The sequence below is a fragment of the Stegastes partitus genome, unplaced genomic scaffold (genome assembly GCF_000690725.1).
Source record: "Stegastes partitus isolate 25-593 unplaced genomic scaffold, Stegastes_partitus-1.0.2 Scaffold1158, whole genome shotgun sequence".
Lineage (NCBI taxonomy): Eukaryota > Metazoa > Chordata > Actinopteri > Pomacentridae > Stegastes > Stegastes partitus.
The window spans coordinates 110,273-136,468 of record NW_007578889.1 but is presented as its reverse complement, the minus strand read 5'-3'; the positions used below and the strand labels follow the sequence as shown (position 1 = coordinate 136,468).

The window sequence follows — 26,196 nt, the reverse complement described above, 5'->3', positions numbered from 1 at the left end:
TTTCTCACTGAATTATTATTTTTTTTTATCCATGAAATATTCATCTTTACTCGACATTATGCAAAAGAAAACAGTGTGGGTGAGTCGTCGTTTGGTGGCAACAAGGAGGACGCTTTCTCCCGAGCCAAGCTTAGCAGACGAGCACAAACAACAAACAGCTGCAAGTCTGACATTGCTGATATACTGCAGCGAGTTCTTTTTCCTGTTTGCTGGAAGCAAAAGTGACAATGACGGCAGAGAGTCGGTGCCGTCTTGCACATCACAATCCTAATGAGTCACAAGCTTGAATGCACAATGAGCGTCAATGAGGCGACCAAATGCTCATAAATACCTCCATATAAATGTATTGTTTTTACTTCATTTATATAGTCATGCATCTCACATGTATGCATCTTACACTAGCCAGTTTCTTTGTGCCTATTGCATGTTTTTTTTTATCCTGCTCTGGTGACCAGGTCTTGAAAAAGTCGTTTTAAATGTTAAAAACTTTTGCTTGAATAAATAAAGTCCCAGCTTGAAACACTTTCCAAATGATTCATACTGTTAATGGCGCCGCGAGGAAGAGTCACCTCTCTCCACAGACAGCAGCCAGATATCACTCTCAGGTTCATGTCAGTGAATGATAAATAAAGGAAAGTGTTCTCTCACATGTAAAGTATAGCCAACTGCAGTAAAGAGTATTTCACTTCTCACTCTGCATATGCTTGCCAGATATGTTCTTTCATGTATCACAATAGACAGAATAGAACTTGTTTTAGTTATATTTTGGCCAGAATGAGGAGAAAATATATTACAATCTGTTATGGACATTTTCTTTTGTAACTCTGTGTCATTTCCTTTTAGCCATCATCATAAAAGCACCATTTCAAGCATGAAATCAAATATTTAAAGTCTTTAAAATCTTCACTGATTTACTGTCCTAACTTCATCCAACCAGACACGCCTTTACTAAAGAAGCCAATATTTGATCGCTAGCCGTAGGTCTCAAAGTATTTCATTATATAAACATTTCTGTCTAACGGCTTCCTGTTGCCTGAGAAGATATACAGCAGAGAACCCTGCGAAGAGAAGGCTGAAGATTACAGCCCTGCAGCTCCCTGACCACACGGAAAACCATGATTGTAGATGTGAGGAGTATATATAGCACCGGTCCACTCCTTAATGTTGTGTATTGTGGATGGGATGCACGCCCTGGTCCTCAAGTCTGTACCGCTGAATAGGGAGAATCACAGCCAAATTATACACTCCACACATGACATTTGGTGCTGACGCTGTCATGTGTCTATCCTATTTGTCTACACAACAAAGAAGAGACTGGGAAGAGTTTGGCATTGCTAATCATAAAACACTTCCATATGATTTTTGCTTTCATTAAATTGTCATCAGTCATGTATGCAAGTTGCCCAAGGGTATAATGTGCCATTAAACTCCAATTATGAGCTTAGATAAACTACACCATCTGGACTAACAGATGAAACTGCTGTTATAATTAATTGACAGCTCTATACGACATCTTGAAAAGAACAACTTGCTGCATTCAGTTCTAAAGAGATTCTTTACTTCATGGCTAATGTCCTGTGTTTCCAACATGTTCGAGATCTCAGTCAAACATCGTGTTCTTATCAATCTCGCTCACACTGCAGCACTTCTGCTAACTCGACACTGACTTGAATTAAATCAAATTAAATTCCAGTGAGGGTCACCAAAACACAGCCCAAACAAATGCACCGCATCCTCTGGGTCAATATCCGCTTTCAGAAGAGCAAACCAGGACAGCCAGGCCTCCAAGACAATCCTGAGTAAAATGTGTATGAAGGAGAAAAATGCAGCATAGTTAATGCCACGTGGGAAATGAAGAGGACATGAGCGATGGAGGTAGAGCGATGCTGTGTTTGTGTTACTGTTCCTGTACCTCTGAGTTGAAGCGGATCTGGCAGACGTTACAGGAGATGACGGGCCGCTTGGTCTTGACCAGAGGAACTCCGAAGGTGTGGTTGATCACGGCCTTCTGCACTGGATCCATCTGACAGAGTGAATAACATGGGAGAGGAAGAGAGAGGAGAGAGAGCAGAAATGTGTGAGCTATGATTCATACTCTGTAGGGCTGTGCTCTCGAAGTCCTGCTGCTACAACCGAACAGGCCAGTCATTCTATCACACTGATGCAAGAGGTGAACGTGCTACGACCTCTAGCCCTGAGCGTAGAGGTCAGCGTGGAGTCAAGAGTTGACTGTTTTTCTACTCAAAAGACTGCATTTGAAAAGTCTTAAAGGCCACACGCAAGGTGGATAAAGTGCACAGAAAAGAATGTTTACAGAGTCTGTCCAGTGTTTATGGCAAGTCTGTGTCTATGTTCAGCAAACAGTGGTGTTGACAGCATGTTGCTACGACTGAGACACCTGTTGCATCCCTGTCGCAGCCGTTTGATTGCTCTGAACCAGGTTGCAGCATCATAAGGTCCCCGCGCTAATTGTTTCAGCTGGGACGTCCATCATCCATGTGGTGTTAAGCACCTTGTATAAATTTAACTAACTCGCTTAGCGGCCCTCCAACACGTCGGCTCTTAATCCCCCCATATAAACTGTGTCCCAGACACAAAAGACCCTGCCTGTGCTGATCTAAAAGGGTTCCATTCCAATTGTTTATCTGTGTTTGAAGCTGAATTGATCTAGTAATCACTGTCAGTTGACCTTAGCATTAGTCTGGATTCAGTGGCTGGTTGGCTGCAGTTTCCAAAGGGGCAAAAAGGGGTTTCAGTACTGCAGATTTCCACCACAGGCAACCGTCTGGCACATTTCAGTGGCTAAAGCAAGCTACGGTTATGAAAATGATGTGGCAAAGTATGGTTACGCAAAAAGAACAAAGTCAAACCAAAAAGCCGTGGCCTGAAAAACAAAATTGCTGAGATGTTTTGTGTTTTGAATTTATAAGGCACTGAGGGAATGTTCCACTGAGTCCTCCAAGTTTAATGCAAGCCTGTTGGTTTGGAGAGCCTGACACACTCGCAATGACTCAGTTTGGTTCATGCGTTTAATTTGGCTAATCACCGAGCTCTCCCTTAAGCTGTCTTGCACTCACAGACATAGTCTTATCTAATATACAAATGGCTCAACGGCCTGAGGAGTGACAGAGAAAAATAAAGTCACTGAAATGAATATTCTCAAGCGCAAACAACCAGACTTTTTTGCACAGTGACTGTTACTTGGCAACTCCAAAAAAAAACAAGTGGTTGAAAAAGAAAGAAAGATATAGGGAGGAGCCCCGAGACATTTAGCTGGGTGGCACAACAGTGGAGAAAACACACCATGTGGAGGAGTGGATGAACTGGGACAAAAAGAAAAGGAAGGAGAAATGGGAGAGAGCCCAGACAGAGGCAGAAAGACAGAGCAAGAGGCCCAAGCCGGACATCCTCACATCGCACGTTCTTATCTTATTTGGCTCTCTTTCCCGTACTCCACGTTCCACGACTCCCTCTATTTCTCTCCCCAGAAACAGCCTAAAGCAAGCTCTGTGGCTGCTGCTGCTGTGAATTCAGATGGATGAGGGGAGTTGGGGGTTTGGGGGGTGGAGGAGATACTGAGCAATTGCGACTGATAACTGTCTATGCAGCAAGAACAGCTTAACAACAACATGCAATAGACAGTCCAAACCAAAGAAAAAGACTTCAGCACAAGGACTGAAATAAACCGCCACCATCCCAAATCCTTCTAATATCTGTCATATGTTGCCACAACTCCATCCTCTGGGTGTCCGTAACATGACCCACTATCCCGCCGCAGAAGGAAGTTTAACAAGAGGCTGAACAGGCCTGCTGGAGTAACTGTACACATGAATCATGGGCTTCTCCCCAGCCAGTCGGTCCAGTGCTCTGGGTGTGGGTCAGCTATGATCCAGCCAGTTGATTCAGCTGTTAAAAACACAGTTCATCTGCCAACAAGGCTTTCTGGAAGGCAGCTCACATGGCCCCTCACTCAAATGCTCTCCAAACATGTTCTCATGAAATCGGAGCAAAGCACGATGATGTAACTTCAGAGGGATTTTCCAAAACTCACTCACACCAGCAACTGTATTTCATACTGACTTTGTCCAGTAATATCTCTAAAATCCAATAAGTAAATGAAATATATATAGTCATCTTGAGAAATAATGGAAATCTCATGTCACTTGAATGTGGTAAGAGCACTGGCAGATTTCAATAACCCACACAGACCGCTGACTTTTGAATCACTCAGCGAACATGTCAGCAGCTTAAAGAGCATCCAAGTATCAGCTGGCCCATTTGCATTCACCTAAACTCACCAACATCCTCTTGTATGGTGCTAATTTCTAACCTTTAACTCCCATTTTCTCCCACTCTTTATTGTTTTCCATCCTTTTACAGTTTTGCTTCTCTTTCATGTTTGATCCCCCGAAACAAAAATGTTTGGAATGGTTGTTTTCCACGCGTGAAGAATGCGGTGCTGTGTGATTCTCAGCAGAACCACTCTGGCAGTCACAGTGAGGCTGACGCTATGCCAGATAAAAAAAACAGCCTTTGAAGCACAAGTTTCTGCAGCACTTTTGAGTTGTGCCCAGATGAAGACACAGTTGGGTGGAAAATAAAGGGGAGGAAAAAAAAAAACCTGCAAAGAGCTCCAAGAATTTCTGCTACTCACCTTCTTCTCCTCCGTGTCTGTAGAAGCTTGAAGCTGCATTGGTCCTCCTGTGTGTGCGTTGCCGGCCGAGGTGTGTGTTTGGGTCTCGGCATATGCGAGACTGAGAGTGAGTGGTGCACCTTCCTCACTCATTCAGCTAACTGGTGGGTTGTATATGCTGAATACAGACTAGCTTACAAAAGAAAGAAAGAAAAAAAAAACAAGACTTGTGCCTAGTGATACATTGCCAGCTAAGGTTTCTTTGTTTTTTCCTCACTCTGCTTCTCTTTGAGATGCTGCAACACAAGTCTCTCCCTTACTCTTCTTGTTTTCAGCACATGACCATCAAGTGCCTTCCCTTTTTGTTTAACCTCCTCCTCCTCTCAACTACTTTCTCTCTGTCTCACGCTTCCCTGTAGTGCATTTCCCTCTCTGTGCTTTCCAGTTTTCTCCTCCCCTTCTCTCTCTCTCTCTCTCTCTCCTTCCCTCTCTCCCCCCTTCTTCATGCATACTCAATCTGCCCAGATGCAGCCAGGATTGTGTGTCCTACTGTCCTCCTGTTTGACTCGCACTCTTCTTATCAAATGTCACTATCGACCACTGGTGTTTTTTGCATTTCCCACCAACTTCCTTCAAATGAGCAAAACTCTTAAAGAGTGGTTTAAAGGCAAATATATTCAGCCAGGCGCACTTGCACAAAAGCGGTGTTGTGACTAAGGAGCTGGACAAAATATATTCTAAATGCTTGATTGCTCGTGCTCCTGAAACCTGTAGAGATGATCAGTCAGCTGGTCGGGGAAAAAGTGAGTGCTGCTCTGCAAGCGAAATCAAGTTCTTCAGGAGGTGATTGAAAAATGAGATGAATGGAGGCTGGATGGCAGATGAGATTCAACAAGTGTGCTTTGCATGATTAGACTGCATGGAAAGTCCTGATTTTGCGGCTTTGTGGCGGCAGGTCTACGTCAGTGCAGGCAGCAGGAGGTGTGCGAGCATGCGTCTATATCCGAAACCAACTGCCGCAGATAAATAATTCAGCCTCGTCACTGTCTACAGGCACATTGAGCGAGACAGGCAGGTAGAGGACAAATTACATTAGAGGACTATTAAAGCTGCATATGGCTTTAGGAGAGGCCATTCCTCTGCTACGGGCCTAATAACCCTCAATGTGAAGTAGAGTCTCATTAAGACTAGACAAACTCAGCACAGATCACTTATTAAGACTGAATGATAGAATAACTGGCTGCCAGCGCAGTGCAGGCTCATTTTTCAGCGTTATTGCTGCTATAATGCTGCGTCTTTATGGAAATATTATGTGTATCCAAATTTGTCACAGTGTGTTGGTGCAGAAAAGGCAGTGGGCAGCATCTAAGACGCCGGAAATGGTATGTAAAATAATCCTAGCTTGTCCTCTGTTCACGTCTAACAAGCCATAAAAAGCAGTCTGCGATGTAAACAGAGCCGCAGAGGTTTTCTCTCTTACGCTAGGTCTTCCTCTATAAACACACTCAACTACGCAACACTAAATTAAACATAAAACATCTCTGGGAAAAGCTGAGGGCTATGACTTCCTCCATAGCAAAGACATCAAGACAGAGCCTTCATTTGCAGAATCCAAAGTAGTTTTCTTTTATTCTCCATTTTTACAGCATACTATACACACCGCAGATCCAAAACAATTGTACACTTCAGGCATCGAACGCTCTTTTCCTAGACCTTTAAATCAAATACCATCTGTACTATTAGGATGGGCGTCCCACTCAGTCATTTCTCTCCTGTTTTCAGTGCATTGCAGTAAAATCATTGAGTCCCGTCTATGTTTGTGCTAGTGTGGAATCAAGCTGTAAGGTCAGAATGTCCTCCAAGCCACTCCTATGGCCCCATCTCCTGGCCACAGAGCTGTAAAACACCAGACACTGGGGGCTGCCTCGCAGTCATCGGCAGCTATTAACATTCACAGCGTCCCTGTGGACCTTCAGACATAGTTAACGTTCTGAAGAGAAGGATGGGGAGCGGAGGGATGTTACAGAATGAGCGAGACAGAGATCCAGAGGGAGCGTCGCAGAAGCAGCAAGACAGAATAAAGAAAGAGCAAGCAGGAATGATTTTAGGGCTATGCTAACAGAGGCAAGAGTGGAAACCGAGTGCCTGCATAATTTCAGTATCTCGATTAATCCGTGTCTGCTGGGTGTAGTGCAGCTTGGTGGTGGAAATGCTTCCACTTATGTCATGGCCCACTGAGGGCTATTAAAATGACTTTTATTGTTCGAATGTGTTTAACAGTGTCTCGACTCCCGTTACTGTAGCGCTATGCACGGTCAAAGCACATGCCAGATATTTCCAATTAGTGAAAGGAGGTTGCTATTTTGCCCCTTTGGAAACTGCAGCCAAATATACCAGGCTGATACATGCAGAGGATAAAACTCTGCTGCAGACATGGCCCAGGAATAGCACTGCCCTCAAGAATACATACAAAGTTTACTGATTTTATACATATTGCTGACTAGAAATGTGTCAACATCGGTCAACGGAGTCTGGAGGGGAAAGAGCCACAATACGCTGAGCCGGTGAAATAGTAAATGTCTCCATGGTCTAATCTGAATGATCAGACGTTAGTTAGAGCCTGAGGAAGAAGGAACAGGAAGATCCCTCTCTGTTAAAATAAATACCACATCAAGCGAACTGCGGTGTTTGAAGCACACAGTTATGAGGATGGCCTTAAAACTGCTCTTTAATTCTTAGGGCTTTGATTTAAGTAACGCGGGCAGAGTGTGCGCACATGAAGTAATGCAGTCTTGGGAATGCCCTGCTTCCCCAATACACAGGCCTGACTGGCTCAGCATGCATTTTTAATGCAGATGTAGCAGCAAAACTCAACAATTTAAAGATACACTTAAAAGCCAGCTACTGTATTAGAACCTAAATGCTACACACGGTTAAAAATAACGCTGGATGTGAAGGCATAATGGAGGTAAAAACAACACGACTTCCTGCACGTAGCAGGTTGCAAGGTTCCTACGTTTTTGTGGTGAAAGAGGTCTCTCATGTGTTTTCCTTACTGCAGTGGATGAGTTAAAAGACTGCAGTATGTGTGTTTGTTTCTGTGTGTCTGCGTCAACTCTCACCGTGTTGAAGTTGTGGAAGAGGCTCATGCTGTGCGGAGGAGGGGGGGTTTCCATGGGGAACTGCAGGAAGGGCTTCATGTCCAGGTGGGGCTGGATCATCGTAGGGGTCCGCAGGAACGTCGGGACCGCTGCCCCAGCCCGGTTAATGCCTCCTACGCAAAGAAAAAGACAGAGGCAGAGATATATAACTATGCACGCTATATCGTAAATAAGAAAGACATGACAGACGGGCTACACGTGTAGCTTATAAGAGACTGCGTGCTGTTGTTTCCTGACACATGCAGCTGAATTCCAAAAAGCACAATGGGCTATAATTGCACTGCAAAAAGCAATTACTTCTCTGCGGACAGAGCAAAGCTATGTGACACCCCAGAGCAACATGCAATCTCCTAACTGTGAGAAAAAAGCTTTGAGCTGTTGAGGACGCTCCAATCATTGCTGTGGACAGACAGTCTGGTTTTCCTGACAAGCTGACATGACTGAAGCGTCAAAGTGTGGCATTACTCCACACACACACACCAAAAAAAAAATGGCGCAGCTTTGTGGACTCTGTAGAAGTCACCTCAGCATTTCATTATACTAAAACATTCACATCAAATGAAGCAGGAATGCCGTGGAGAAGAAGAAAAGAATGCCACAGAGGCAGTGGGGATTCCTCTTATCCACCTGCCTGCCAGCCTGCTTTCTTCTCTTCTCCTCTCCTCTCCTGGGAGGCATCTGCAGCTTGATGATAATGAGTTTCATCTCAGCATGTATTGCTTTATGTCATCCCGACTTGTGCACTACAGTTGGATCACTTAGTTGTTTCTAATTATGGTATGAATGAATCATAGACTCTGACTCCTCTACTCATGCCTGACACATGCTCCCCGGCTCTGACTGCGCCCAACAAGATGATGACTTTTTTTGCAGGAGTTGAAAAAACACAGTGACTTATCAACATTACCCTCCACACCCGCACTAACACCCACAAACATGCACTAAGCCAATGTTTAATTCTCCTGAAAAAAGCATGTGAGGCTGTCTTAATGATACGCAGCTCCCTGTTCTCGTCATAGCTCCCATCTGCCTTTTCTTCCTTTCCTTCTCCTTATCCTCCCTCGTCTCCTCTCTAACCTCTGTCAAGGATGATAGTGATGGGGCCCACACAGCAAAACTCAGCCTCAGCAAGCTCTTAGATTAAGCCTCTTAATATCCGCAACTGGATTTCTATGGCTTTCAAATTCCTCCGAGACTTAAAGCTCTGCCGCTCTCCTTTTTGGGATTGCTCTAAGCTGCTCCCTCGCTCCGTTACTTGCTGTCCCTCGCTCTGCTTCCCACTGCAATGCAATTCTACCTGCCTCCACACTTTCACATGGTAATTTGGGCATTATTTGACACCTCTGCATTTTCATCAAGCTTTATGTCAACTGAATATGATCTGAGAAAAATGTTGTGACTGCCACATGGAAGAGTATGATGTTAGCAGATGGGAGTTTCGAAAAAAGTTTGGATTAGAGAAAACAGGAGCGAAAGGGACAGAGAGAGAGAGAGAGAGAGAAAGAGAGAGAGAGAGACTGACTTTGACAGACCGGAGGGAAAGTGCTGCCTCAGCTGAAGCTCAGCTGCCTTCTGCTGCGCATCTGTAAGCCTCGAGGTACGGAGGACTTCATCGCTACCTCTAGTTTGTTGTGTAAGTTTCCTCCACTGAAGAAGCCACAAATATACACATGCAAACACATGTATGAATACACAAACCCAAGATGACACACACAATTATTCTTACACCATGAGAAACAAGTTAGAGGCATCGAGCCTGTTGGTTTTCCAGCTGGTGCATTGTACTTATCTCAGCAACACAGGCTGACTCAACAATCTTCAACCCAACGCTGTCATACAAAAGCAGCCATTTCAATAAAATGTATTATTTTTAAAAAAAAACAAGTTTTTTGTGTTGTTGTTGTGAATTTAAAGATATGCACAATTTCTCAGAAGCACAAACAAACATGCAGTTTCCAGTCTGTTAAGCTTGAGCTCCTTCTAAGTGTAGCTTATTGTGATGAGAGAGAGTGGGAGGTCCTGTAGCTGTTCTCTCCTCCACCTCTACCTCCGTGACTGATGAAAGCAGCTCATCCTCTGGGACTGCGCCACTAAAAACATGACTAATACACCACCTCTTGACTACATTTATCATAACTCTGTACAATGTCTTGGTGCTTGGCTGCAGTCTTTGTGCCGGCGTGTGTGTGCGCGCTTTGTTTGAAAGAAGTGACACTGTGTTAGCTGAAATTGCACAGTAGTAATATTAGCAGCTCCCTGGTGAGTCTGCACTTGAACATGGAGACTGTTACTGGCAGTGGGTCAGGGAGTGTCTGGCAGGCAGACAGAGAGATTGGCTGACCGGAGAACCAAGCGTGTCTCTGCAGTAGCAGGAGGAGCTGAAATGCGAGGAAGTGAATGGAGCTGATGAACAGAGAGGAGTGAGGAGCAGTCGTCCTTCCAGCAAAGACTGAGTCTGTCCCATCAGGGACATGCGTGTGTGCGTGTTTGGAGGCGTGTGTGCGTTTGTCAGTGTGCATAAATCAGCATGTGGCTGCAGTGTCTAATTACCCCATTAATTTAATCTCTCTTTGGGGATCTTCTTACAGTGTAAATCAGACAAATCGCTGTATGGTGCAGGAGTGCGACTGTGGGATCTCCAACACATTCTATGCATTGTTTGCGCAGTGTGTGACGAGGCGTGTGTTTGTATGTGGTCTCACTTGGCTCGATTCTGCGTAATGACAAAACCTTCAAGTAAAAATTACAAAAGATTAAAAAACTAAATTGCAAATGTGTCTCAGTATCATAAACTGTTATGTAACAGTAGAACAAGACAAGCAGATGGCACAACACAATAAACTATAGCTAGTGTTCACACTACATTGGTGCTGTGCACATAGGACACAATCCATTGATTAATTGACAAAAATTTAAATAATAATTTAAAAATCAAAAATGAAAAACAAGCACTTCCTTGAGCTACTTGGATGTGAGGATTTGATACTTTTCTCTCTTTAGCAGAATTGATTACAATTTCTGGTCTGCAGACTGTTGGACAAACAAAACAAGCAATTTGGAGTCACAGCTGTTGGCTTCAGGAAACTGTAATGAGCATTTTACAGGAATTTCTGGCATTTTTAAGGACCAACTTTACTGATTAACTGATAAATCCAAACCATTACAGAACAGAAATCCTTGACAATCGACAATGAAAAAAACTGTAAGCTGCAGCCCTAAGTAAAGCTAAAGCTAATTATTGCATGTAGAATTAAGTGGAGATGAAACAGTGTCTTTACTTTGTGTATTCAGATATTCCCTTCCTCTGTTCTACCTACTGGCAGTTGGAGCCTGATCTGTGTGAACGTCTGTGTGAGACAAATTGACAGACAGGCCAGTCTGGAAGAGCTGAGAGGGCTTGGACAGTGATTTGGATGTTGTTAAACCCTCTGACATGCCAGGAATCCTACCAGGCTCGCAGGGGCCATAATCAGAGCTCTTAAACTGCCTGCGGGACACCGCCAGGAGGCTTGGTGTTGCAGCCAGTGGCTTGTTTGAAGTGAGTGTCTCTGCTTGAGCTTTTATGTTCGGTCTTTGTCACTACCATTACGGACCTTGATTAGAATTTTGATTTAGGTTTCGGGTATAGTCAGCACTGAGAGCCACGGACTGCATGTTAATAAGGGTCTACCCAAAAATAGAAGAGACAGCAGTAAGAAAAAGGGACCAACGAAGGACAAAATATGCTCTCTGCAAGTGAAGGCAGAGAGGAAGCAGTTAAGAAGGAAAAGTGCTGCAGTACAGACGGCGTGTAGAGAAGGAAAGAAGGAGGGTTAAAATTAGAGAGCAGGGAGAAGAGAGATCAAAGGCGAAAAGCGACTGATTCTCCTATTTGGAATAATTCTCAAGCCTGCGTGGCCCTGATAAATCTGCTATTGGCCACTTTCCCGCCTCTACTTCAGAAATACATGTTCACACACACACACTCTTAGACGCACGAATAAATTCTCCCCAGTCCTATTTCTCCATGTGACACATTTAATTCCCTAACTTTATGCGTCTGTCTGTGTTTGGGGATTGAGCAAGTGGAGTCGACATATAAAATACAAGCAAAGTGCAAATAGCCAGTGGGCTATCAGAGCATTTTCATGTGGTCACTGCCTGTCTGCTGTGTTTCCTGTGCCGACATTTGCCATCTAATGCAAGAATTATGATACGCAATGTTAAAAATAGTGAAAAGAGAAGATCACTCATGAATAACCAATCAATCCAATCAAGTGAAAACATCATGCTTAAGGAGGCATCACATCACACATGAGAATAAAATACAATTTCATCAATATATGCATATAAGGTTATCGTGCTCGTGCAGGGCTTTGTTCACTTTACTGAATGTCTAACTCGTGAAAAAGCTGATGTGGGGAAAATCTTATGACAAAACACCATGGGGTGTTTTCCTTGCCGATGCTGCAAGACAAAAAGCTGTTTCTAGAATCTAGGCTAAGAGAATCTTTTCATGTCTTGGGATTATCTAACAGGCTGTGTAGGTTGTGCCACACTGTGTTCAGCCTTCTTTCCCATGGGCGTTGGGTGCATTCAGGGGAGAACAATGGGAGCAGGGTAGTTGGCAACAGCCATGCTGGACAGGCACAGATGTGCCAGGGTTGTTGGCAGTGGAGGCAGGGAGAAGGAGGTGGTAACAGTGAGGCTGCCAACTTGCCTTTCTGCCGTGCTGTGAAGCGGGCACCTGTCCTCCTCATGGCCCAGAGGGAAGACAGGCACTGGGGCTACACGCTAGATTTATAGTCAGAGCAGCTCGTATGTTCCATGTTGGAAAATTACCAACAGACGCACAGATAAAATTCAATACACAGCACCTGACTGGGATTAACATAATAAAAGAACAACTAAGAAAGATTTTTTGCCATCTTTAAGTTTGGTGCCAAGCAGTAGCTGCAGTGATTAACAGTGTAGCGTTCATAATTTACTTTATCGACCTAGTGTGTGGGGCGCTTTGAGATTTCTGACTAACTGTTGGCTCTAAATCCTATGAAAAACCTGCCCTCAGCTTATGTATACATTATTGAGGGAACTCTAAGTCAGTGAGATGATTTAAAGAGACTCGGAGCAGCACCGGGAGCTTCGTCAACATAACCCCAACATAGCTCCTCATCAAACCTTCTTTTTTCACTCGCTTTCTCACATGTGCACACACTTACCACACTCTCACTGTAGAAACACAACTCATTTCTACATACACTACAACATTTCCCCAGTCCCAGTGTGACGGTTCAGAGGAAGGCTGCTCTCTGCACACCGACTACCCCACAGCAGAGACACATACCGGAGTTGACGAAATATTTCATAACCAATGAAAGCAAGAATTCTAGTGAACTCAAATGACTGCCTTATTATAATTACAGTATTTATGGTCAAGTAAGCCTGTTTTGTCTTTGCTGGTCTACTGTTTCATATGGGACAGAGTGTGAAACCAGTGGCTGGCCATCTGTCTGTCTGTCTCCATTTCTCTTACCATCTCTCTGTCTCATCTCTCTCTGATTCCTTTCCTTGTCTCCCTCGTGATCATTTCAGTGTGAATTCTGCGCCGTACACAGCTGTGCCCAGGTCTACAGGAGTAGCCAATTCATTTCAGCTGTGGAGGCAGCGTGATAGAATGTGGACACAGAGCCGAAGAGGAGGGAGAGAGTGAAAATTTGACCCTTTTCCATTCAGCATTCCCTTCAAATCTCAGTCTCAGGACTCTGTGTCTCCCTTTCACCTGACTACAAACGCAATCAACAGGATCACAGGCCTGGCCAAAAGCCCTGCACAAATGCACAAAGAAAATAGCACCGGCACACTCAGGTTGGCTGATTCATACACACACACAGCAGAGAAATGCATGCACATCAAAGACACGGGTATGTGCTCACACACACACACTGTTCCGAAAGACTGAATTTTCTTTTTCTCTAACACCCACTTTCACCTCAGTGCACCCACTTTTACAGATATAGAGGACTATCCAGCCAGGCCCATGAAAGGCAACATTCCCCCGACTCACACGTCTCTTTGGCTTTATAGCTGTGGCCATCATAAAGCAGGTGACTCTGTTTTAAGTTTACCTCCACACACCCACATGCACACACTCCTTCGCATTCATTCAAAGCGAGAGATCATCCTGAAGTCTAACCTGTCACCTTAAAAATCTTGCAGCACAAAGCGCTGCGCAGGTCATTAGCTCCGAGAGTTTGTCTGCCGGCTGTGTCCTCAGCTGCTTACCTGCCTGGATGCTCCCTTCACAGAAAGCTGTGGCAGCAGCATTCTAACTCCAGATAGCTGCCTCTGCCTCTACTAGGAATTAATTATGGATCCACAGGTAGTGATGTGGTACATCTGAGAAAGCACAGAGTGTAACAAGTCTCACACAGTGAAGCGAGTCCCACAGTGAAGTTTTCCACCTTCATGTCAGCTGCAAGTGACCACAAGAGTGTGCTGCTGTGCCCCTCTGTACATTTCAAAGGAGTCGCTTCAAGTTCCTATTTTAGCCCCTCAAAGTGATTATGAACTGCAAGCTCCTATCAAACTTTATCTTCCCCATCTTTTCTAATCACGGTATGCTAATTTCTAACATCCTATGAAGGTTAATACATGCAGACAAGGTAGGCGGATGGAGATAAAGATCAGTTTGATTTGCTGCCTGAAACCGCTGGTGTTATGCTACGCTTTAATGGGAGGATTATGCCGGGGAAAGCGGGGAAAGCTGAAACTTGTTTCATTGCCACAAATGCGAGTTGGCTGCTCTTTTTGCATTCATGTTGCGTGTAAGGTATGTGTGTGTGTGTGTTTGACTTGCTGACGGTATGTGTGCTTGTGTATGTTAGGTAGTGTAAAAAGGTTAGAGAGCTGAGTTACAGTAAAGTGATACAGTGGTTGCTTCTCAAGACTTCAACACAGTGCTAAGTATTAGTCCGAACATGCCCCAGTCCTTAATCCAAAATCCTGTGCATGTCCTGCAATGAGTCTTATGAACACACACACACATGGACATACACACATTGACAAAACTGCACACCACCCCCATGCAGCGGATGCCAGTGGTGAATTATTTTGGGATAACTGACTGGTGAACAAAACTGTTTCCGAATTCTTTTGCTCGCATCAGTGCAAAAAAAAACTACACAGGCTTTTATGCCCGTGTAGATATTTCTGTATTGGTGATAGGGGGTAAACTTTCTTCTCTAATTGCAGGTCTTTTGGATTTTACCAAACCTACCAATTTGGAGCACAGCTATTTCACTAATTTACTGCACTGTAAAGTACAGGCTGCAGCATGTATGGTATTATGCTAACTCGCTGGAATACAAAAAGAGAATAATGCTGGAAACATGAAGGTCAAGCAAAGTTGAAACTGCTTCTAATGAATGATCAGACCTTTCAAAACCACAAGTCTTGCATGCATAGTTTACATTTTTGACAAACAAATGGGAGTTCATCATCCCCTTCCCAAAAAAAAAACACGCACACACACAAGAGGCTCAAGCTGTTCTTTTTTGCAATGCTAATTCCAGAAAGTTCCATTTCGTGAGCAGATATTCCTCCAAAACATCACATACAACAAGTAAAACTAGGCACACATGACTTCATCAAAACACACACAATCATACTTGCACTAGATGTACTTCAAGGTAAACCTTCCGTCTCTCCCGAGGGGGAATATTGTGCTTAATGACAGACTGGATGGAATTGTAATGACACCCTAGTGAGATAATATGACAGTGGCAGGCCTTAAAAAGCCCCCCAAAAGATCCTACCTTGATCTCTCTTAAGTAGCTGAATCACGGCTGGGAGGATTTAATTGCCAGTCTGTCTCTTTGGTAGACACAGAGGAGCAGACTGGGGATTCCAAGAGAGATGGAGAGAAGAAAGATGGACACAGAGGGGAGGAGGTATAATGCAAAAATAATGGGATGGAATGAGGTGAAGACAGCCTGCCATTGATACCCCTGCCTACCTACCGACCCCTGGCTGTCAACCCCACAGCTCCACAATCCACATTGTCCACAATTGTCCAGAACGTACACAAGGGCAAATGCATGTGCTTGAGCCACAGAAACAGATGCACACCCCTTTAATCCTTTAGATAAATCTCCCGCTGGCTTCGCGTCAACCAGCGACTGAACTTTTGGAGGCTGTTGGCTGTTTTTTTTTTAGTTATGCAGCGAGGAGATTGTATGCTGGTGCAAAGAGAGACGCTGACATGCACATACATGCACAAAGATCTAGAAAGCCGATCTCTCTAGAGTCGCTTCCTATCTCACAATCTATACTGTAAATGTGTTGCGGAGATTCAATCAGTTTTGCAAAGTCAGATCCTTTGGCTCAGACTTTTCCCATCTTCTTATTTACACTGGAAGGAGCATTACTTGTATCTATCCATCCAGGGGCCGTAAAGGTGGGCTGGTAAAATGATATATCTCTATTATATCCCTCATGACTGATATACGGGTTTTCTCTGGTTCCACCTTAAATCAATGACAGCACTTATAATGATGATACTCTGGTGGAGTAGCCCTTTGCTGGGCTTCATGTTACAACTTGCCACCAACCCATTCAGGACAGGATTAATAGACTTAATGAAAATATGTCTGAATTCTCCTCAGACTCATTACGTTTCAACATGATATTTATCTCCATGGCACCTAGAGTGATGCATACCATGTAATTAAGTTTGAACTATAGCAAAGGCACCGAAAATGATTTTTTTGCAGGGCAAGGCTCGGCAAGCGCGCAGCTTCTACGTACGTATACGTGTGCGGTGACAGTAAGTGTTTGTGCTGTTTTGAGGTCAATAATGACAGACAAATAGCTGTCAGGGTTAATGGGAGGGGACAGCCAGGCATGATGAGAACACAGAGAGACCAGCGCTGCCCAGCTGAACACAGGCAGAAGCTGGGAGACGAGGCGCTGCTACAGTGTTCACACTGAGAGAGGGTCACAACGAGAGCACAAAACAAACACACAAATATGAGCAAACACACACCCCTCTGTGGTTGGCCTTGTCAGGATATGGGCTTGCATTCATTCCTCTAACTACAAACCTCAGCACCGACCCTGACCCACGTGGTTAAACAGGTAACTACACTATGTACCCTTAATTGTCCACAAAAACCTGTTTCATGAAATGAACGAGCAACCAAAAAGCTGTTTTCTTTTGAGTGTCAAATACTCGCCGCGTGTGTGCTTGAAAGGTAGTTCTGTAAATTCTGAAGCATTCTTTTCACAGAGAATGAAAGCTACAGAAATCAGGAGTGTGGCTTTTTTCTTCTTTTTTTTTCTGTATCACTGAAAGGTATGACAAGTCTGACACCTTCTTCGACTGTAACTTACCATTAACTGCTGTAAAGTTAAACCTGACAATAAAAGCTGCCAAGCTCTGTGAAGAAGAATCCTTTCAAAGCTGCCTTTCAAGAAAACATGCAACAAGTATTTCACGACACAATCAAAAGGTTTTACAGTACAATGCTTTGAAGGCCTCCTATAGATATAGATCAATAGATAGACAGGCTGTATTTGTCACATACACATTTATACACACGGTACAATGTGCAGTGAAAAGAGAGCCCTGCGTTGAAACTACAAATGCACAAATTCAGTAAAAAAAAAAACTCTGCACATTTATCATATCAAATGTACTGTATGTGTTTGATAAACTGTAGCTACTAAAACCCAGCCGCACCGCAGCTTTATAAATGACTGACATGAAGCAGCTAAAAAAGACAAACACCTTCACGGCAGATTCCATGTTCCTCCCCTGTCCTCTTTTAAATTCCCTGCTGTCTGCTCTCTTTCTTTCTCAGGTTTCTATCTTTTTTATGTATTTTCCTTTTGTAATGAATGCTCCTCCCTTGGCCGAAAGCCAGTCAGGTTGGTAAGATGATCACAGTTGCTGTCCAGAGGAGATGTGTCTGAATATCACTGGCTGTAGGCAATGTCTGAGTCAGTGATGGATGGACTGTTGGAATGCTACAGAGGGGGAAGCGGGGCATTGCTTTGTTGTGTCTGTTGAAAGACAGTGATCCACCGCAGCAGCGAGAGCTTAGACCTGTGCAGAGAGGGGAGCAAATACATATTTTGTACATCAGTGCACTGCAACAGGGGTATGAAAAGATAAACAGAAAAAAAGAAAAAGAGGGAGACACAGAAGGAAAGAGGACAAGGTGACATTCTTCGTCTGAGAAGGCAGAACACCGGAACATGTACCCTCTCTTTCTTTCTTTTTTTTTTTTTTCTTCCCCTGCAGCCTGTTCAGATCTGCTCCCACTTGTTCCCTGCCACCCAGCCCCCCACCTCAACACCACATTTCCTCCCCCATCTCCTCCTCCCACTTCTTCCCTTGTTCATGGCAGTGGTCACACACCCAGGTGGAACAATAGCCAGTGACTTTATTCCCATGCGCCTCCCACAGACTGGTGCCCTCAGGTATGGAATTCTATCACTCAACAACAACAGGTGGATCAACCCAAATACACTTCGGAGGAACCCAACAAAGGCACCAGATTCTCTCTGAGATTAGACCCCCAGCCTGAAGGGAAGCAAAAAAGGCGGAGGTATGATGGGAGGGAGCAAGGGGAGGGGGGATGCTAGGATGTAAAAAAAAAAATAGATATATATAGTTGTGCTGTTTGCAGAGCAGCAGCTATAATGTGCCCCTACCAGTGTTTGCCAGTCCATTTTTATTGACTTCCATTTCCCAAGGAGGGTGGAGGGCGATACGCTATCAGCCTAATAGAAAGGGGGAGGAGACTTTATATGCTTGACAACCACTGCTTTTATTTCAGCCCTGCAGTGTATTGTCTATGAATATGGAGCGCCCGAGCAAACGACCATGTCCTCTAACACGCTGCTCCCTGGCCCTCCCTGGGCAATCCTACAACAGCCCAATCTCTTTAAGTGCTGGGGGGTGGGTAGGGGGGGCCTTCTGCTGTAATGTCACTTGTCATTGGTGTGACCACAAATGACACTTTTGTTTAAATCAGCACCCACCGCCTCGCCTCCCAGAGCAGCGCGCTCAGAGAGTCAGCCCTAACCGTCAAGCATTTTTAAAGGTTAAAACAAGTCCGGAAATTTCAAAATGCTGGCTGTAATAGTTTGCCAGCGTGTTGTAATTTCGGAGTTTGAACACATACAAAAGGTCCCCTTCCTCCTCCTCCTCCTGCCCCCATGGATGCTTATTCCCCAGGCATAGCATTAAATGAGAGTGGGAAACCTCCTTGAACCACACATGAGCTCATTTGTCAAAGCAGAGAGCAATGTTTTCCTTCGGTTGTCTCATGCAGAAGCAAAGTCGAGAACAAGCTTTATGCTTTTTCATACCACCTCCCACACCTTTGAGCTCAGCTGAGGCATATTCAGCATATTTTTTTTTCCATGATAGCAAGTGATGCATTATTCAGTGAGCTCTGGTTGATCTTGACTGTAATAAATCTCAGGTCTATAGACACGTGAAGCACAATACGCACACACTAACGCACGCAGACTCGCCTTCTCCAGTGTTGATGCATGATGAATAAAGAGGAGCTGAGCATCTATGAATCACACCTCCATGGAGAGATCTTAAACAAAGCGCACCGTGGATGAAAGGAGTGCTTGGCTTTTGAAAAGCTATCCAAAGCAGCATGGTAATGAGAGTAATGAGGATATCAGACGCTGAACGTGGTGCAATATGCTTGTTAAATGTGACAGCTGAATTACATCAGAGCTTCACCCCTGTGAAGCAAAACACTGCTGTACCCAATATTCTGTCCTCGGCTTCCTGAGTTTGGATCGACATTTAAGGACACCGTACTGTAGGTGTGTTGGCTTGTTATATCATCTGCAACAGGGCAGCAGAGACACCTGGTGATGTGCAACACTGCTTCGCAAATGGAGAGTCATAGGATCACTAAAGGGCAACTCCACAGAATGTCTGCATCAAAATCACTTGACAAGCCACAGGGAGTATCTGCTCAGGCTGAGAGAACGGTTGTGTAATGTCTTGTGTAGCTCAGGAGGGAGTTGAAGGGGCGAGGGTTATCTCACTGTGGGATAGGGGGTATACATTTTTAACAGGAGTTTTGAATTAGTGACTTCAGCATGGAGTTTGAAAGATAATGGAGAATACCAGGCTGGAGGGTCTAATGAAAGAACGACTGAGCTGCGTTGCTTTGTCGCTCCACACTAATAACTACGAGACCTCTGCTACATCAATCTTGACATTTCTTTTTAACTTCATCGAGGTGAAATCCAAAGTCAGCAGAGAGCTATTTTTAACAATATACTGAACTTAAAGCGAAAAAATATTTTGTAAAGATATAAAATATGCTTAGTAGGTTTTTGGCAAGGAGTTAAATGAAAAGGTCAGTACCTCTCACATATCTGTCTTCAGGCTCCAGTCAGCAAACCAGCTTGCTTATCGTAGCACAAAGACTGGAAATGGGGAACGGGACAGCTTACCTGGCTCTGTCAGATGGTAACAAAATCCACCTACCAGCACATCTGAAGCTAACTAATGAACATTATACCTCTGTTAAATGCAAAAACCAAAGTCAGAACAACGACCTGTCATTTCACAGAAGCTTGCGTGGACAACTGGAAGTTAAGAAACAAACAAAATATAATGTGAGATTTACAGGTAGTGCTGGACTGAGGCTGCCATTCCTCTTTATATTTCTGAATTACACTAAACAGCTCCTGGCTGAGATCAATTTCTTCATCCAACTCTATACCACAAAGTGAGTAAGTATATTTCACAAAATGTCAAACAATTCTTTTAACCTTGAGCAACAGCTGCTTGCTCAAGGTTCTCTTATTAAGTGTTTACAGATATAAAACAAAGTGACTAAGGGTAAACAAATAATATTTCCCGCAAATAAATCCTACAAAAAAAAAATCTCATGCCAGAGTGCAGCATGGTTTTGACCTTACGTGAGACTTGAAGGTGACAAAGTAAGACCTCAAATGAGCCGTGCAGATCGTGTGTGTGTGCATGTATGTGCATGAGACGCCTGTGCAGAGGTCTTACTGGAAAGCGAGAAGAGAGCAAAAGCATGATAGAACGGAGTGCTGACTTGACATAATCTCTTTTTGTTTGTCAGATGATTCAGAGAGTCCGCGCCCTCACGCACCCTGCCAGTCCTCCACCTCCTCCTCCTCCTCCTCCTCACTCACATCCAACACCGTCAACGCTGCCACTCGCCGACCGAGTGAGTCTGAAAATTGAGGGGGGAAAGAGAGGACGGGTTGAAAAGAGAGGAACTGCGGAGTTTTCTGACCGGGGCAGGGAGAAAGAGAGAGAGAGTTCAATTCTACAACTTAGGTGATGCTTGCTTTTGCAGCCTGGGCCTCACTGTTATTATGATTTATTTTTTAATGAGCAGCACTGCCCTCCCCTCTGCCATACAAAGCCCTGATTGAATCTGGCGTTCCATTAGCATGTTAAAGAGGCCCAGCTTCATCTGTGAGCCGCTGACTGACAGTGGATATCATCTCTGTAATTGCTCCATATACTGGACCAAGAGTCAGCCAGAGAGAGAGAGAGAGAGAGAGAGGGAGACTGGAGTTGAAGGGGGGGAGGTTTGGAGAAAGATAAGGAGGGAGGGATTATGATTTAAAAGTGGGGACGCAGGGAAGAGCTGATGAGAGGGGCTGGTGGATCGGGCCACATCTCTGTATATCTCAATTTGGTACGGTTGGGACCCCATGCAGAGAGCTGGGAATAGTCTGTTTGAATATGTTCTCTTTTTTAAAGCAACACTCTCAGTCCGTGACACTTATCAAAGCAAAAAAACAGCGGCGGTGTTTCATAACAGGAACCCTGCATGCATGGCGGAGTTACACAAGAAAATGATGTTGCATGGATTTTTACGTTGTTTTTTTTTTTAAATATTCAAGTCTGAGGAAAACACACATGAGATTTGCCACGTCTGTAAGGACACAACACTGCACCAGACACATTTAGGTGACGATCACACTACATTTCACCCCGTGTCCTCTGCTCCCTCTGAATGTTTTCCCCTCTCTCCCTCTATTTTTGCACTCAGTGTCTTGTCTGAAACTCTTCCACGTCTACTTCCTCATCCCCTGCATCACTGAGCACCCCCTGCATCATCACCCCCGCTATTCTCTTTCGCTCTTCCCTCCCCCCCCGTCTTCCATCGAGTCACTCTCTTTCTCTGCAGTAAATGGTAATTGAACAAACAGTGTGGTGGTGGAGAGCTGCAGAAAAAGATGGTTATCCTAACTCCACATGCCATGCATCCAAAATTACCCCTCCCTCCCCCTCGCTTTCTCCCTTGTTCCCGTCTCCTTTGCTGCGCTGTGACAGTGTGACAAGCATACAGTCCCACAGCATCGTCAGCCTTGTGTATTAATATTGGAAGACAGCCCAACGGTACCGTGGTGAGCAAATGTGCAAGAGTGTGTGTATGTATGCGTAAGACTAGCATGTGCGGTGCCAGCACATTTCAAATCCTAAGGAGGCCAGGTGACAATGAGAGTTGTCAAGCACTCAGAAGTATCCCAAATCTGCACCGCATTCCAAACGAGACTGTCAACATGCCTCGTAAAATCCTTGACTCATTAGATTACAACGCTATAAATTGCTACCGTTATCAAATCATGATAAATGGTGCATGGATTTCCCAGATATAGCTGCTGTGTAAAGATAGTTTTATTGGATTGACATCTTCTCGGCATTCATGTAGATGTAATGTGTCAGGAATGGGCCTTCCACGTCTGAAATGCACATTATGTCACAGTCTGTTTTAAATAGAGTTAATAATGGCAGAATTATTGTGCTTGGTTAATGCTTTCGAGTTGTGCCGTCAAACAAAACGGCTTAATCCTGTAGCTACGGGCTTCATTTGATTTAGAATGTGGTTTATGTAAACAAAAACAACAAAAGCGTCCTAACCAGCCTCATTCCAGCAGACGTTTATTGCTATGTGACGGGTAAATGTATTTAGTTATTTATGCCAGGTCCTTACATGAGTATGTAGAATTATTTAAATTTAGCTCCAACAAACTAGAAATTAACTTGTCCTTTCTGTTTTGGACTTAAAAATATCTGTCGGCTTTCAGTTCCAGAGCCAAACAGACACGCTTCGTAAACGTCCACGCAAAGTGCTCAGCTAGCTTCACATGTAAAACCAGGGAAGCTTAAAGTGCTTTGAAGATGAAGGAAAAAATGTAAGTGCCCTAAGTTGAGGAGAAAATGTTAAATGCAATTATTCAGTCAGACATGTTTAGAACTGTCTTGACCCCTTACAGTTTTTATCCTGGGCCAGGGTTTAATTCTATACTACATGCTACTTGTTTTAATGCTGTTTATAGTTTGTTTTATTTGACTTATTTAGTGTTTCTACACACCCACATTTCATACTAGCTTAAATCAGTGTCTTCATTAATTTGGAAAAGTGAATCAGATTTATTTTATGACAGAATTAAGCCAAGTTAGCCTTTCCCTATCACATTACACTGCTAATTTAGTTTGAACCCTGGCCACAAAAACCGGATCAATATCTTGCCAATATCAATATCTGTCTTACACGAGAAGAATTCAGACAAGCAACTGCAACATCTTCAACAACAAAGTTAGTCATGACAAAGACATATGTTCATGCTGAGCTGGAAAACCAGGATGCTATATTATTCCATGGGCTCACTGCCATTTCATCCTAAATATTAGTTTGAACCATTAAATTCATGCAAATATCTCCAGAAAAAGTAAATCACCAACCCAACACTACGCATTTCTCCTTCCTATTTTTCTCACTGTCATATTTGCAATCTTTATAGTCATCATCTGTTATGATAAAAATATATATATCAAACACGCGAAATGAAGGGTTCTTGACTCAGCGCCAAAAGTGCAGAACACCTGAACACTCTGCACCCTGCACACATGCAGACACCCGCAGTAATGCACACATATACAGCGCACACACACACCACAGTCCTCTTGTGCCCTCCAGGCACTGCCTGCTCCACTAACACACCATGAAATCTCTAACACTCACAACACATTTACATGACATTACTGCTGAAGTGCTATAAAATTGGTGCCAGAATAGCAACTGCTGTGGTGCATTATTTGTTTCTGCGTATGTGTGTGTGTGTGTACCAAAGCACAATGGGAGTTTCAGCACCCGTTTACATTGTGCTGATTGTCACAAACATCATTTTAGCCATGGCATGTAAAAATAACAAATACTAGCATGTGTGTGTGTGGAAAAATGACATTTGAAGTTGAGGCTACATTCAAGTCTGCTTGTATGATTGCAATGATCTCCTTTGGTCTCCTGCGTGTTGCTCTTGGATTAGCATTGTAATCATGGAGCATGTTGACACACACTGTTAGTCAGATTGATGTGTTTGTTTGAGTGGTGCAGGGCTACACAGCTTTACACAGCGACTGACTACATTAGCCACTTGCTACTAATCTGAGAGTTAATGGCTTTCCCCCAATGATGTTGTTCCCATGCACAGTGTTTTATTCAAATGCTCACTGGGTCTGTTCGTGAAGTGTTGAGATCTATCACTGTTACATTCCCTTACACAAACACTCCATCCAAATCAATGTAGCCATGTCTGAGGAGGTAGTTTATCACCAGCAATTATCCTCCAAGTAATACCCTCTCTCGTCTGTCTCACAACAAGCAAATGGGACAAGTCAGAGTTTCAGATTCGATGAATATTGATGCAGCCCTTTAGGCCAATTCTGACATGTGTGTGTGCACATGTTGGGGAATTTGTCCAAAAGAAGAGGACAAAGAGGATGAGCTGGAAGACAACCATGCACGAGTGTTTTCTTGTTGCCACTGTTTAGAAATGTGATGAAATGTCAAGTGTGTATCGAAGGCTATAATTGTAGTTCTTGGATGGATTCTTGGTTTGACCACGTATTTACACAGCAGAGGCATCCGAGTTATGATGTTTTTTGGGTTCACTCTCCTATTCTGGGTGAGGATGGCACGCGAAACCAAAGGCAGCACAGCGGCAACTCAGTAGTTACGACGCATACGCAGCTCGCACACTTGTTCATGTCACTGTGCATGTGTCTGCGAGGCCACTGACACCGATGATGCAGACGCCGAGCGCTCGTGTGCTGGCAGTTGCTAAAAGGACAGACAGATGTGACGCTACAGTGACGACGACAGCAAACCATTATGTAGCCTTTCCTGTTTGTGCCCTGCGTGCTGCACACCTCCCACACCCAACCCCCCCTTTACTCTCAGCTCCCTCCATGCTGCTATCAGAGCCTCAGACTGCGGCAGCGCAGGGCAGTGAGACGGAAAATACAGTGATTGTTTCTGACGAAAATAGAGGGGCTCTGCGAGAGGGAGACTCTAAAAGAGAGGAGGAGCAAGAGCGGGATGGAGGGGGGGAGACTCAAAGGATGACAGAGCAAGGGGAGAGGAGAATGGAGAGAGAGAAAGGTCACTGTGTGGCAACACAGGCATGGGGGAGACGGGAGAGAGTAATAGCTCCACTGAGAGCTCCTCATTTGGTGTATATTTGTGAGGGAGTGAGTAAGGGAAAGTGAAGGAGGGGAAGGCTAAGAGAGAGAGAGTGAGGGGAGAGCGCTGGGCGGTACCATAAAGAGTCTCACCTTGTTCTGCACCATGCACACACAGCACCCCAGCTGTCATCCAGCTTCACTCTCTTTCTCCATCAGGGCCGGTGGGGACATGCATCATTCATGAGCAGAGACTTATTTGGCTGCGTCATCTCCTCACATAACTGTCAATAACTTTTTTTCTGGCTCTGGCTTCACCTTTACTCCGGCGGCAGGGGCACACAGGATGCAAACAGCAAATATTAAATGACAAATCATTTAAGCGAAGGACCGCAGCAAACAAAGAGTTTCTTTACACTGAATGGAGGGTGACACATTTATCTAGATGTTCTCTCGAGATCGAGCTTTTCCGGAACCGAAGGCACAAAATGAGTGGTACAAGAATTGTTTATCCTGTCAAAATACTTTTGTAAAAACTAAATTAGCTGCAGTTTAGAGGAATTAAACGGATGCTGATGATGACTTTTTTTGTGCCATTGGAACACATGCTCTACGGGGGGGAGGACACTTAAATATTCATCAAATCTGCCGCACTTGGAAGAGAGCGACCACATGTAGAAAGCGTAATATGAAAGGCTAATTATCTTAGAACTGCCGTGTCCTGCCCCCAGCACCCTTTTTGTCCAGCCTGTCCTCTTCCCTGAGTGCATGCGTCGCAGCCTGCTGTGAGGCTGCCTGCTGTGAAGGTCACCCTCCCTGCAGCTATGGATTACACAGCCGCGCACAGTCAGGCAGAATATGATACTGCCCTTGAGGGGAGGTCTGAAGGCTCGGGCTGGCAGAGAAGAGTCCTCTGGAACTTCTGG

The 26,196-nt window shown here is 44.3% G+C and overlaps 1 protein-coding gene across 2 annotated transcripts in view; it reads right to left on the bottom strand.

Annotated features, from left to right (window-relative positions):
- znf385a (zinc finger protein 385A) overlaps positions 1 to 26,196 on the bottom strand; it is a 54,884-nt gene that overhangs the window by 18,654 nt on the left and 10,034 nt on the right. Inside the window, exons 2-3 of one of the 2 annotated variants that reach the window (XM_008296861.1) lie at positions 7,756 to 7,907; positions 1,913 to 2,023 (exon numbers count right to left, since the gene is read on the bottom strand). In XM_008296861.1, the coding sequence (XP_008295083.1) occupies positions 1,913 to 2,023; positions 7,756 to 7,907 (263 nt within the window). Of the gene's footprint in view, positions 1 to 1,912; positions 2,024 to 4,654; positions 5,015 to 7,755; positions 7,908 to 26,196 lie in introns of those variants that run through there. The other variant, XM_008296862.1, reaches the window with a different exon arrangement.